This window comes from Salmo trutta, chromosome 16 (assembly GCF_901001165.1).
Source record: "Salmo trutta chromosome 16, fSalTru1.1, whole genome shotgun sequence".
Classification (NCBI taxonomy): Eukaryota; Metazoa; Chordata; class Actinopteri; order Salmoniformes; family Salmonidae; genus Salmo; species Salmo trutta.
Genome location: NC_042972.1, coordinates 29,224,159 through 29,238,963, shown reverse-complemented (window position 1 = coordinate 29,238,963; position 14,805 = coordinate 29,224,159). Strand labels below are relative to the sequence as shown.

Here is a 14,805-nt window from a genome sequence, read left to right as displayed (position 1 = left end):
AACACAACACAGCCAAGCCGCACTGCTTCTTGACAATGCCTGCTTAACCCAGAAGCCAGCCGCACCAATGTGTCGGAGGAAACACCGTACACCTGTCGACTGTGTCAGCGTGCATTGTGCCCGGCCCACCACAGGAGTCGCTAGTACGTGATGGGACAAGAACATACCAACCGGCCAAACCCTCCCCTAACCCGGACAACGCTGGGCCAATTGTGCGCCGCCCCATGGGTCTCCCGGTCTCGGCCGGCTGCGACAGAGCCTGGACACGAACCAGGATCTCTAATGGCACAGCTAGCACTGCGATGCAGTGCCTTAGACCACTGCGCCACTCGGGAGGCCTCGTTCACATAGTGTTGATCAGACTGTTGATTGTGGCCTGTGGAATGTTGTCCCACTCCTCTTTAATGGCTTTGCGAAGTTGCTGGATATTGGCGGGAACTGGAACACGCTGTCATACACGTCGATCCAGAGCATCCCAAACATGCTCAATGGGTGACATGTCTGGTGAGTATGAAGGCCATGGAAGATCTGGGACACTTTCAGCTTCCAGGAATTGTGTACAGAGCCTTGCGACATGGGGCCGTGCATTATCATGCTGAAACATGAGGTGATGGCAGCGGATGAATGGCAAGACAATGGGCCTCAGGATCTCATCACGGTATCTCTGTGCATTCAAATTGCCATCGATAAAATGGAATTATGTTCTTTGGCTATAGCTTATGCCTGCCCATACCATTATCTGGCAACAGCTCTGGTTGACGTTCCTGCAGTCAGCATGTCAATTGCACGCTCCCTAAAAACCTGAGACATCAGCTTCTTGATATGCCACATCTGTCAGGTGGATGGATTATCTTGGCAAAGGAGAAATGCTTACTAACAGGGGTGTAAACAAATTTATGCACAACATTTTAGAGAAATAATGTTTTAGTGCATATGGAACATTTCTGGGATCTTTTATTTCAGCTCATAAAACATGGGACCAACACTTTACATGTTGTGTTTATATAAGGGAATTCAAGTAATTGAACCGACATAGGTCAATAAATTTTTTTAATAACTGGGAAAAAAATGAAATGTTGGTTAATCGCTCAGCAATTATCGGTTGTGTTAGCGCTGGGCCGGAACAAACCCCCCCCCCCCCCCCTCGTAGTGTTGTTAATGTTGGTTGTTTGTGTTTGCCTTATATTTCAATGTGTGTTTCTATGTTTGTGTTTTAGATGAAGAAGGGCAATAAAGAACCTAGTCCCATGGTGCAGTTGTCTGTGCAGGACATCACTCGAGAGAGCAGGGTAAGACTACCAGAGCAGTGACTTACTTGACTTATTCCATTCAGCTCCTATAGTGGAGAGAAGGACCAAACAGTGCTACCACAGTAGTAGACTATCTTTGCTTTGAAGTCAAACTCCCTCCTATTTCACTCTCTCAATTTTCCTTCACGCTGCTTTTAGACCTGTTGGACAACCATCACCCCAAAGTGGGAGGATGCCTTCACCTTCTTTATCCCAGATCCACACAAGCAGTCAATAGACATTCAGGTATTGTGATATTCTAACTCCATTGGATAACATGTTCTGCACCCATTTGTCATCATGTTCATTTAATGAATGCTGTTTTTATGTCTGTTTTTTCCTCATAGCATTCTTTTCAATGACCACACTCTCTTTTCTCTGTGTGTATTCTTCACTCAACATTCTCACTATCCTCCCATGTCTGTCTCAGGTGAAGGACAATGACCGGATACAGACTCTAGGTAGCCTGTCCATCCCTCTGTCCCGCCTGCTGTCCAGCCCCAACCTGTCTCTGGACCAGTGGTTCCAGCTAGACAAATCTGGCCCTGCCAGCCGCATCTACATTAACACTGTACTCAGGGTAAGGAATGGTACCTCCTCTCAATCCCAACCTACAGGTTGATTCACATCTAAAAACAAATTGCTCAGTTTGGCCTGTGTAATGTATTATTCTCTCATTCTCTCTCTCTCTCTCTCTCTCTCTCTTTCTTTCTTTCTTTCTTTCTTTCTTTCTTAATTTCAGGTGTTATGGTTGGATGAGGATAACATCCCCACTTCCTCTACAGAAGCAGCCAACCTAGCAGCAGGTCTGTCAAAGATACGCCCCCAACACACCTCCCCTGACCCCAGCTTTGCTACAGAGGTAAATAATGCCCTGTTTATGAGATAGCAATGTTGAAGAATGTGAGTCTGATGAAGTAAAGTGTTTTGTTGTTTTAGGGGGTGCTGAGAATCCACCTTCTAGAGGGCCAAAATCTGGTCCCCAAGGACAACATGATGGGGGGCCTGAAGAAGGGCAAGAGTGACCCCTATGTCAAGATCAACATTAGGGGTGAGACCTTTGAAAGCCGGGTCATCAATAGGAACCTCAACCCCACCTGGAACGAGATGTATGAGGTAGGATATTACATAGTGGCCATGATTTTATTTGGATGACCCAATAAGTCAAATCTTGTGAAATATAATCTTAATTTCAAATCAGATATTTTCAACAAAACAAATAAAGCCATTGTTCAAAACGGACACTCATGCCACTGTAGGGTAATAATGACTTCAAGGTCTCTGCACTTCAGTAAACAGTAGAACCATAGAACAAGTGCTCAACAACCAGGACAGCAGGCTAAAACTGTGGACTTGCCTATTATTTTGAGGAAAATATTAGGTGACCTAAAAATGTCTGCGCTTCCCTGTGTGTTTCCAGTTTTAGTATGTGGAATACTGCCCTTACTGAAGCTGTTGTTGTGTTGTCTCCCAGGTGGTTCTGACCACACTGCCTGGCCAGGAGCTGCATGTAGAGCTGTTTGATAAGGACATGGACATGAAGGATGACTTCATGGGCAGGTATGCAGGCTGCGACCCAAATGGCATCCTAGTCTATATATAGTGCACTACTTTAGGGTGCCATTTGGGACGCAAATGGAGTCTCTGAGAGCTAGATAGATTTCTATGACAGGGACATGTAACTACTCCCACAGATTTATTTTTGCTCCATATTACATGTGTTTGTACAGTAGTTGGCTCTCTAAGTAGTTTGCTCTCTGATGGTGATATGTACTGTTACAGGTTGAAGATCAGTCTGAAGGATATCATCACCTCTCAATACACTGACCAGGTGAGATCTACCTGCCTGCATGGGAGGTAACATGACTACATACTTTAATTTAAACAAACCAATCACTGCACTGAATGTTGAACTTTACCATCCTATGTGAAAGCTTTTTAGTTACCCTGTTTCAATGGTATGGTACACTGTGAGTTGTTGTCTCTCTTTTCCAGTGGTACACTCTGAATGATGTGTGTTTCTGTTCCAGTGGTACACTCTGAATGATGTGTGTTTCTGTTTCAGTGGTACACTCTGAATGATGTGTGTTTCTGTTTCAGTGGTACACTCTGAATGATGTGTGTTTCTGTTCCAGTGGTACACTCTGAATGATGTGTGTTTCTGTTTCAGTGGTACACTCTGAATGATGTGTGTTTCTGTTCCAGTGGTACACTCTGAATGATGTGTGTTTCTGTTCCAGTGGTACACTCTGAATGATGTGTGTTTCTGTTCCAGTGGTACACTCTGAATGATGTGTGTTTCTGTTTCAGTGGTACACTCTGAATGATGTGTGTTTCTGTTCCAGTGGTACACTCTGAATGATGTGTGTTTCTGTTCCAGTGGTACACTCTGAATGATGTGTGTTTCTGTTCCAGTGGTACACTCTGAATGATGTGTGTTTCTGTTCCAGTGGTACACTCTGAATGATGTGTGTTTCTGTTCCAGTGGTACACTCTGAATGATGTGTGTTTCTGTTTCAGTGGTACACTCTGAATGATGTGTGTTTCTGTTTCAGTGGTACACTCTGAATGATGTGTGTTTCTGTTCCAGTGGTACACTCTGAATGATGTGTGTTTCTGTTCCAGAGGTACACTCTGAATGATGTGTGTTTCTGTTCCAGTGGTACACTCTGAATGATGTGTGTTTCTGTTCCAGTGGTACACTCTGAATGATGTGTGTTTCTGTTTCAGTGGTACACTCTGAATGATGTGTGTTTCTGTTTCAGTGGTACACTCTGAATGATGTGTGTTTCTGTTCCAGTGGTACACTCTGAATGATGTGTGTTTCTCTTTCAGTGGTACACTCTGAATGATGTGTGTTTCTGTTCCAGTGGTACACTCTGAATGATGTGTGTTTCTGTTCCAGTGGTACACTCTGAATGATGTGTGTTTCTGTTTCAGTGGTACACTCTGAATGATGTGTGTTTCTGTTCCAGTGGTACACTCTGAATGATGTGTGTTTCTGTTCCAGTGGTACACTCTGAATGATGTGTGTTTCTGTTCCAGTGGTACACTCTGAATGATGTGTGTTTCTGTTTCAGTGGTACACTCTGAATGATGTGTGTTTCTGTTCCAGTGGTACACTCTGAATGATGTGTGTTTCTGTTCCAGTGGTACACTCTGAATGATGTGTGTTTCTGTTTCAGTGGTACACTCTGAATGATGTGTGTTTCTGTTTCAGTGGTACACTCTGAATGATGTGTGTTTCTGTTCCAGTGGTACACTCTGAATGATGTGTGTTTCTGTTCCAGTGGTACACTCTGAATGATGTGTGTTTCTGTTCCAGTGGTACACTCTGAATGATGTGTGTTTCTGTTCCAGTGGTACACTCTGAATGATGTGTGTTTCTGTTCCAGTGGTACACTCTGAATGATGTGTGTTTCTGTTCCAGTGGTACACTCTGAATGATGTGTGTTTCTGTTCCAGTGGTACACTCTGAATGATGTGTGTTTCTGTTCCAGTGGTACACTCTGAATGATGTGTGTTTCTGTTCCAGTGGTACACTCTGAATGATGTGTGTTTCTGTTCCAGTGGTACACTCTGAATGATGTGTGTTTCTGTTCCAGTGGTACACTCTGAATGATGTGTGTTTCTGTTCCAGTGGTACACTCTGAATGATGTGTGTTTCTGTTCCAGTGGTACACTCTGAATGATGTGTGTTTCTGTTCCAGTGGTACACTCTGAATGATGTGTGTTTCTGTTTCAGTGGTACACTCTGAATGATGTGTGTTTCTGTTCCAGTGGTACACTCTGAATGATGTGTGTTTCTGTTTCAGTGGTACACTCTGAATGATGTGTGTTTCTGTTCCAGTGGTACACTCTGAATGATGTGTGTTTCTGTTCCAGTGGTACACTCTGAATGATGTGTGTTTCTGTTCCAGTGGTACACTCTGAATGATGTGTGTTTCTGTTTCAGTGGTACACTCTGAATGATGTGTGTTTCTGTTCCAGTGGTACACTCTGAATGATGTGTGTTTCTGTTCCAGTGGTACACTCTGAATGATGTGTGTTTCTGTTCCAGTGGTACACTCTGAATGATGTGTGTTTCTGTTCCAGTGGTACACTCTGAAAGATGTGTGTTTCTGTTCCAGTGGTACACTCTGAATGATGTGTGTTTCTGTTTCAGTGGTACACTCTGAATGATGTGTGTTTCTGTTTCAGTGGTACACTCTGAATGATGTGTGTTTCTGTTCCAGTGGTACACTCTGAATGATGTGTGTTTCTGTTCCAGTGGTACACTCTGAATGATGTGTGTTTCTGTTCCAGTGGTACACTCTGAATGATGTGTGTTTCTGTTCCAGTGGTACACTCTGAATGATGTGTGTTTCTGTTTCAGTGGTACACTCTGAATGATGTGTGTTTCTCTTTCAGTGGTACACTCTGAATGATGTGTGTTTCTGTTCCAGTGGTACACTCTGAATGATGTGTGTTTCTCTTTCAGTGGTACACTCTGAATGATGTGTGTTTCTGTTCCAGTGGTACACTCTGAATGATGTGTGTTTCTGTTCCAGTGGTACACTCTGAATGATGTGTGTTTCTGTTTCAGTGGTACACTCTGAATGATGTGTGTTTCTGTTCCAGTGGTACACTCTGAATGATGTGTGTTTCTGTTCCAGTGGTACACTCTGAATGATGTGTGTTTCTGTTCCAGTGGTACACTCTGAATGATGTGTGTTTCTGTTTCAGTGGTACACTCTGAATGATGTGTGTTTCTGTTCAGTGGTACACTCTGAATGATGTGTGTTTCTGTTCCAGTGGTACACTCTGAATGATGTGTGTTTCTGTTCCAGTGGTACACTCTGAATGATGTGTGTTTCTGTTCCAGTGGTACACTCTGAATGATGTGTGTTTCTGTTCCAGTGGTACACTCTGAATGATGTGTGTTTCTGTTCCAGTGGTACACTCTGAATGATGTGTGTTTCTGTTCCAGTGGTACACTCTGAATGATGTGTGTTTCTGTTCCAGTGGTACACTCTGAATGATGTGTGTTTCTGTTCCAGTGGTACACTCTGAATGATGTGTGTTTCTGTTCCAGTGGTACACTCTGAATGATGTGTGTTTCTGTTCCAGTGGTACACTCTGAATGATGTGTGTTTCTGTTCCAGTGGTACACTCTGAATGATGTGTGTTTCTGTTCCAGTGGTACACTCTGAATGATGTGTGTTTCTGTTCCAGTGGTACACTCTGAATGATGTGTGTTTCTGTTCCAGTGGTACACTCTGAATGATGTGTGTTTCTGTTCCAGTGGTACACTCTGAATGATGTGTGTTTCTGTTCCAGTGGTACACTCTGAATGATGTGTGTTTCTGTTCCAGTGGTACACTCTGAATGATGTGTGTTCCAGTGTACACTGAATGATGTGTGGCAGTGGTACACTCTGAATGATGTGTGTTTCTGTTCCAGTGGTACACTCTGAATGATGTGTGTTTCTGTTCCAGTGGTACACTCTGAATGATGTGTGTTTCTGTTCCAGTGGTACACTCTGAATGATGTGTGTTTCTGTTCCAGTGGTACACTCTGAATGATGTGTGTTTCTGTTCCAGTGGTACACTCTGAATGATGTGTGTTTCTGTTCCAGTGGTACACTCTGAATGATGTGTGTTTCTGTTCCAGTGGTACACTCTGAATGATGTGTGTTTCTGTTCCAGTGGTACACTCTGAATGATGTGTGTTTCTGTTCCAGAGGTACACTCTGAATGATGTGTGTTTCTGTTCCAGTGGTACACTCTGAATGATGTGTGTTTCTGTTCCAGTGGTACACTCTGAATGATGTGTGTTTCTGTTTCAGTGGTACACTCTGAATGATGTGTGTTTCTGTTCCAGTGGTACACTCTGAATGATGTGTGTTTCTGTTCCAGTGGTACACTCTGAATGATGTGTGTTTCTGTTCCAGTGGTACACTCTGAATGATGTGTGTTTCTGTTCCAGTGGTACACTCTGAATGATGTGTGTTTCTGTTCCAGTGGTACACTCTGAATGATGTGTGTTTCTGTTCCAGTGGTACACTCTGAATGATGTGTGTTTCTGTTCCAGTGGTACACTCTGAATGATGTGTGTTTCTGTTTCAGTGGTACACTCTGAATGATGTGTGTTTCTGTTCCAGTGGTACACTCTGAATGATGTGTGTTTCTGTTTCAGTGGTACATTCTGAATGATGTGTGTTTCTGTTTCAGTGGTACACTCTGAATGATGTGTGTTTCTGTTCCAGTGGTACACTCTGAATGATGTGAAGTCAGGTCGTGTTCACCTGGTACTGGAGTGGGTACCAACAGTATCACAACCAGACAGACTGGATCAGGTCAGTCCTATTCTTCCAGTTTTAAATTCGTCCCCCAAATATTTGCAGTATTAAACAGTAGAGTAATATATCCTTATACACATACAGTGCATTTGGAAAGTATTCAGACCCTTTCCCTTTTTAATTTTTTTTCGTTGTTACAGCCTTTTTGTAAAATTGATTAAATATTTGTTTTTTCTCATCAATCTACACACACTACCCCATAATGACAAAGCGAAAACAGGTTTTTAGACATTTTTTCAAGTCCAATCAAGTCCAATCGAACAGGTCTGGAGAGACCTGAAAATAGCTGTGCAGCAACGCTCCCCATCCAACCTGACAGAGCTTGAGAGGATCTGCAAAGATTTGGAGAATCTCCCCAAATACAGGTGTGCCAAGCTTGTAGTGTCATAACCAAGAAGACTCAACATTGTAATCGCTGCCAAGGGTGCTTCAACAAAGTACTGAGTAAACGGTCTGAAAATTATTTTTAATACATTTGAAAAATTCTACAAACCTGTTTTTGCTTTGTCATTATAGGGTAATGTGTGTGTAGATTGATGAGGGGGGGGGAAAAAATCAATTTTAGAATAAGGCTGTAACGTAACAACGTAACGTAACAAAATGTGGAAAAAGTCAAGGGGTCTGAATACTTTCCGAAGCCACTGTAATTTAGGAGTTATTAAGGAGATCATGTTGAGATCATAGAATCTGTTTTGCAAATGATACCTGAGTACAAAACATAACAATATACACTAAACAAAAATATGAACGCAACATGTAAAGTGTTGGTCCCATGTTTCATGAGCTGAAATAAAAGATCCCAGAAATGTTCCATATGCACAAAAAGCTTATTTCTCTCAAATTTTGTGCACAAATTTGTTTATATCCCTGTTAGTGAACATTTCTCCTTTGCCAAGATAATCCACACACCTGACAGGTGTGGCATATCAAGAAGCTGATTAAAAAGCATGATCATTACACAGGTGCACCTCATGCTGGGGACAATAAAAGGCCACTTTAAAATGTTCAGTTTTGTCACACAACACAATGCTGACTGCAGGAATGTCCACCAGAGCTGTTGCCAGATAATTGAATGTTCATTTCTCTACAATAAGCTGCCTCCAATGTTGTTTTAGAGAATTTGGTAGTAGATCCAACCGGCCTCAATCACAGACCACGTGTAACCTCGCCAGCCCAGGACCTCCAAATCCAGCTCTGGTGCTAAGGAGTATTTCTGTTGGCAATAAAGCCCTTTTGTGGGGAAAAACTCATTCTAATTGGCTGGGCCTGGCTCCCCGGTGGGTGGGCCTATGCCCTCCCAGGCCCACCCACCACAGCACCCCTCTCCAGTCATGTGAAATCCATAGATTAGGGCCTAATGAATTTATTTCAATTGAATGATTTCCTTATATGAACTGTAACTCAATACAATTTTTGAAATTGTTGCATGTTATGCTTCTGTTTTTGTTCAGTATAATAGGCAGTAGAAAACAGTAGAGTAATGCATCCTGAAACACTGTGCCGTACAGTCCCACTGACCTGTTTACATTTCCCTCAGGTGTTCCAGTTCCAGGCCAGGCAGTCCTACCACAACAAAGCCTTTCCATCCATGGCTCTACTGTTTGTGTTTGTGGAGAGGGCTGACGGCCTATCTGTGCGTCTAATCTACATCTTTCTCAGTTTGGAAGGGATCTCATGACTTTGTGTGCAGGGCTTATGATAATGATGTTATGTTTGTTATGTTTAGAAGACTCATTCTATTTTGCATATGAATACAGTGTTTATTTTTGTGCACATCTAGTGTGTGTGTTTGTTTATTGTGGTGTGTTTCTAGCTGAAGAAGAGTGGGAAGGAGCCAAAAGTGGGAGCTGAACTTGTTGTGGGGGGGACCTCCCATAAAACGACGGTGAGACAGATAACTCAATATGTCCTGTTTTAAAATTGACATATGACACTGTAAAACCATTCAATGTGTCCTTAAAGAGGGTCTGCCCCTAAAAAGCAAATCATTTTTTTGACTACAAAGTGTAAATAAAAACATTTTGTTCATAAAGTCAGTCTCGTCCAAAACTGAGATTTGTGAGATGATAGGGAAAAAATGGTATGTCACGGAATTAAGGATACCGTAACAGTTTTCATTGGGTTGGGATTATTTATTTTAATCCTGCCCACATGCCCACAGCTGGCAGCACCCAAGTAATCATCAATTACACAAAATACCTTTTGCAGTTAAAATCCCATGTACCAAAAAAAGTTAAATGGGTTTCCATCGCATTTTCAACTCTACTGATGGTTTTCTCACACATTTTTTGCCGTTATATAGCTAGTGTGCCCACTCTGGTTTTGGCAAGTGCGCAGTAGCCAACAGCTCACAGATACAGTGCGGGTAGACTAGTTTACATGATTAGATCATTTTTTTTGGTCAAACGGCAGCCAAGCATCAATGATTATGTCACCAGAATAAGACTTATAGAGATATTTAATGGAAAGGAGCAGGTTTATGTCAGTGAATTACAGCTCAGGCCTCCTTTCTATGTCTCTTAAGGTGTGTGATCGCACCATCTCACCCAAGTGGGACGAGGCTTTTTACTTCCTGGTTCATGACCCCAGAGAGGAGATCCTCATAGTGAAGGTGAGTGTGTATGTTACTTTTTAGATAAGAGTTTAAAGATGTGTGCTTTTATAAAAGGGTGCTACATTACGCTGTCATCCATCCTTCTTCCATTTTCTCTTATACTAGTTGTCGCACAGTTGGACCTTGCCTATTGGTTCTCTGGTGCTACCAGTCAGAGAGCTGCTGTCAGAACCAGATCTGGTCCTGGATCAGTGGCTGAGTCTGGATGGAGCCTCACCTGACAGTCAGATTCTACTGAGGGCTGAGCTTAAGGTGAGACACACTCTTGCACTTACAGAACTTTAGAAACACTATCTTACTCTGTAGGAGGCACTATAGACGTGTATTGATTCAATACATGATGTTTTGTAATAAGGTTAAATGGTGGAGTTATTAATTGTGTTGTTCTTCTACAGGTGCTATGTCCCAAGAAGTGTGAGATTGATGTGGAGAGGGCAGATCAACCCAGAGCTCGAGCCGCCTCTACTGCTGAACAGAGACTGGAGAGAGACACAGTGCAGCAGAGGTAGAACAAATGAGGGTGTACTAATACACACACACACACACACACACACACACACACACACACACACACACACACACACGTTTAACCAATTTCTCTGTTCTTCCACCATGTCTGCTCAGGTCTAGTTCAGTGGACACTCCCAGTGCTCCAGCACCCAGCCCTCCTTCTATCCCAGCACCAGTACCAGAGCCAGAGGAGGCTAAGAGGGTAACAGTTACTGAGATGGTAGCTGAGAAGGTACCTGAGGAGGTCACTGAGGAACCCAGTCTTCCTGAAACACTCCCCACACACACCAACCCTGAGCCCAGCTTTGGCTCTGAGGTGAGAAGCAGTGTGCTAGTGTTTTATTTTATTTCACCTTTATTTAACCAGGTAGGCCAGTTGAGAACAAGTTCTCGTTTACAACTACGACCTGGCCAAGATAAAGCAAAGCAGTGCGACACAAACAACAACACAGAGTTACACATGGAATAAACAAACGTACAGTCAATAACAATAGAAAAGTCTATATACAGTGTGTGCAAATGAAGTAAGATTAGGGAGTTAAGGAAATAAATAGGCCATGGTGGCGAAATAATTACAATTTTGCAATTAAACACTGGAGTGATAGATGTGCAGAAGATGAATGTGCAAGTAGAGATACTGGGGTGCAAAGGAGCAACAAAAGAAATATAACAATATGGGGATGAGGTAGTTGGGTGGGCAATTTACAGATGGGCTATGTACAGGTGCAATGATCTGTAAGCTGCTCTGCCAGCTGATGCTTAAAGTTAGTGAGGGAGATATGAGTCTCCAGCTTCAGTGATTTTTGCAATTCGTTCCAGTCATTGGCAGCAGAGAACTGGAAGGAAAGGCAGCCAAAGGAGGAGTTGGCTTTGGGGGTGACCAGTGAAATATACTTGCTGGAGAGCGTGCTACGGGTGGGTGCTGCTATGGTGACCAGTGAGCTGAGATAAGGCGGGGCTTTACCTAGCAAAGACTTGTAGATGACCTGGAGCCAGTGGGTTTGGCGACGAATATGAAGCGAGGGCCAGCCAACGAGAGCATACAGGGCATAGTGGTGGGTAGTATATGAGGCTTTGGTGACAAAATGGATGGCACTTTGATAGACTCTATCCAATTTGCTGAGTAGAGTGTTGGAGGCCATTTTGTAAATGACATCGCTGAAGTCAAGGATCGGTAGGATAGTCAGTTTTACGAGGGTATGTTTGGCAGCATGAGTGAAGGATGCTTTGTTGCGGAATAGGAAGCCGAATCTAGATTTCAATTTGTATTGGAGATGCTTAATGTGAGGCAGGAGCCAAGGAACCAGCCTCTGAGGGTTGGCCAGTCCTTTTCTGGCTGTGCCGGGTGGAGACTTTAAGAGTACATGGCTGTCAAGGCCAGATTGTTCTTCAAGATGTTCATAGATGACCAGTAGGTTCAAATAATAATCACAGTGGTTGTAGAGGGTGGTACAGGTCAGTACCTCAGGAGTAAATGTCAGTTTGCTTTTCATAGCCGAGCAGTACCATTTACTGTGTGAATAAGATATTTAATACTATGTACAGTACTGTGTGAATCAGGTATTTCATGCTACACTGCTGTGTTTTGTACAGTCTTGTTACTAGTGTTTGTTTTTAGGGGGTACTGAGAATCTACCTACTGGAGGCCCAGAATCTAATCGCCAAGGACAACCTGATGGGGGGCCTGAAGAAGGGCAAGAGTGACCCGTACGTCAAGATCAACATCGGAGGGGTCAAGTTTAAGAGTCATGTGATCAAGGAGAACCTCAACCCTACCTGGAACGAGATGTATGAGGTATGGAGGTATTCAGTAGCAATATTTGGCATGTCATTAAGTAAACCATCCATCCTGTCTAACAGAATATGCAACAAAGCCAAAGTGTCAATATTGCAGTTTATTTGTCATTAATAATGCTGATAGTACTGAATAGCAAAAGATAAAGAATACAATGAAGAGTAAGAAGACGATATCAGTTTTGCAAAAACACCAGAGCTGAAAAATAGAACAACAAAAGGGGAGAAGTGTTAAGTGTAAATTAGAATGAATACAGTGTATTTTCACATAGCTGAGGTACAACAACTAGCCTGATTACAGTTGATGTATTCACTTAACTGATTAGTAGAGTCCACAAGTGACTTGTTCACAGAGTTGGTTAAGTTTGGATAGTCCTTTGGTGTCTACAGAGTTAGGTAAATCTGCCTCTAATTGCCTTGCACCCTGTTTGGAATAATCGCCAAAAGACATTTGGATTGGATGCTTTGAAGGCCCTAGGTCAATTCAGACAGCTGACAGAGGATTTTTTAAATGAAGAATGTCTTGGATTTAATTGACTGTGTTTTGTATCTTAATGTGTACATTGTCTATATTTGTTTTTTTCGATACTTGCCTGTTGTATGTGCTTGTTTTTGTATCGTGCAGGGCTCATTTGTAAAAGAGAGTTACGTCTCAATATGACTTCCTTGTTTTAGGTCTTTGAAGCTGGTGTACAGTTGAAGTCAGAAGTTTACATACACCTTAGCCAAATACATTTAAACTCAGTTTTTCACAATTCCTGACATTTAATCCGAGTAAAAATTCCCTGTCTTAGGTCAGTCAGGATCACCACTTTATTTTAAGAATGTGAATTGTCAGAATATTAGTAGAGAGAATGATTTATTTCAGCTTTTATTTCTGTCATCACATTCCCAGTGGGTCAGAAGTTTACATACACTCAATTAGCATTTGGTAGCATTGCCTTTAAGTTGTTTAACTTGGGTCAAACGTTTCAGGTAGCCTTCCACAAGCTTCCCACAATAAGTTGGGTGAATTTTGGCCCATTCCTCCTGACAGAGCTGGTGTAACTGAGTCAGGTTTGTAGGCCTCCTTGCTCGCACACGCTTTTTCAATTCTGCCCACATATTTTCTATAGGATTGAGGTCAGGGCTTTGTGATGGCCACTCCAATACCTTGACTTTGTTGTCCTTAAGCCATTTTGCCACAACTTTGGAAGTATGCTTAGGGTCATTGTCCATTTGGAAGACCTATTTGCGACCAAGCTTTAACTTCCTGACTGATGTCTTGAGATGTTGCTTCAATATATCCACATAATTTTCCTACCTCATGATGCCATCTATTTTGTGAAGTGCACCAGTCCCTCCTGCAGCAAAGCATCCCCACAACATGTTGCTACCACCCCCGTGCTTCACGGTTGGGATGGTGTTCTTCGGCTTACAAGCCTCCAAACATAACGATGGTCATTATGGCCAAACATTTCTATTTTTGTTTCATCAGACCAGAGGACATTTCTCCAAAAAGAATGATCTTTGTCCCCATGTCCAGTTGCAAACCATAGTCTGGCTTTTTTATGGCAGTTTTGGAGCAGTGGCTTCTTCCTTGCTGAGCGGCCTTTCAGGTTATGTCGATATAGGGCTCGTTTTACTGTAGATATTGATCTTTTGTACCTGTTTCCTCCAGGATCTTCACATGGTCCTTTGCTATTGTTCTGGGTTTGATTTGCACTTTTCGCACCAATGTACTTTCATCTCTTGGAGACAGAATGCGTCTCCTTCCTGAGCGGTATGACGGCTGCGTTGTCCCATGGTGTTCATACTTGCGTACTATTGTTTTGTACAGATGAACTTGGTACATTCAGGTGTTTGGAAATTGCTCCCAAGGATGAACCAGACTTGTGGAGGTGTACAATTTTTTTTCTGAGGTCTTGGCTGATTTCTTTTGATTTTCCCATGATGTCAAGCAAAGAGGCACTGAGTTTGAAGGTAGGCCTTGAAATACATCCACAGGTACACCTCCAATTGACTCAGTTGATGTCATTTAGCCTATCAGTAGCTTCTTAAGCCATGACATCATTTTCTGGAATTTTCCTAGCTGTTTAAAGGCACAGTCAACTTAGTGTATGTAAACTTCTTACCCACTGGAATTGTGATACAATTCTAAAGAATTATAAGTGAAATAATCTGTCTGTAAACAATTGTTTGAAAAATTACTTGTGTCATGCACAAAGTAGATGTCCTAACCGACTTGCCAAAACTATAGTTTGTTAACAAGAAATTTG

General features: G+C 42.5%; 1 protein-coding gene across 4 annotated transcripts in view; it reads left to right on the top strand.

Moving 5' to 3' along the window:
- The window catches only part of LOC115150497 (uncharacterized), a 78,221-nt gene that overhangs the window by 13,713 nt on the left and 49,703 nt on the right, over nt 1-14,805 (top strand). For all 4 annotated transcript variants that reach the window (XM_029693862.1, XM_029693861.1, XM_029693860.1 and 1 more), the window contains exons 14-28: nt 1,218-1,289; nt 1,449-1,535; nt 1,720-1,869; nt 2,032-2,151; nt 2,229-2,405; nt 2,764-2,849; nt 3,072-3,120; nt 7,537-7,626; nt 9,167-9,262; nt 9,443-9,514; nt 10,154-10,240; nt 10,349-10,495; nt 10,639-10,748; nt 10,868-11,069; nt 12,372-12,548. In XM_029693862.1, the coding sequence (XP_029549722.1) occupies nt 1,218-1,289; nt 1,449-1,535; nt 1,720-1,869; nt 2,032-2,151; nt 2,229-2,405; nt 2,764-2,849; nt 3,072-3,120; nt 7,537-7,626; nt 9,167-9,262; nt 9,443-9,514; nt 10,154-10,240; nt 10,349-10,495; nt 10,639-10,748; nt 10,868-11,069; nt 12,372-12,548 (1,722 nt within the window). The remainder of the gene's footprint in view (nt 1-1,217; nt 1,290-1,448; nt 1,536-1,719; nt 1,870-2,031; nt 2,152-2,228; nt 2,406-2,763; nt 2,850-3,071; nt 3,121-7,536; nt 7,627-9,166; nt 9,263-9,442; nt 9,515-10,153; nt 10,241-10,348; nt 10,496-10,638; nt 10,749-10,867; nt 11,070-12,371; nt 12,549-14,805) is intronic.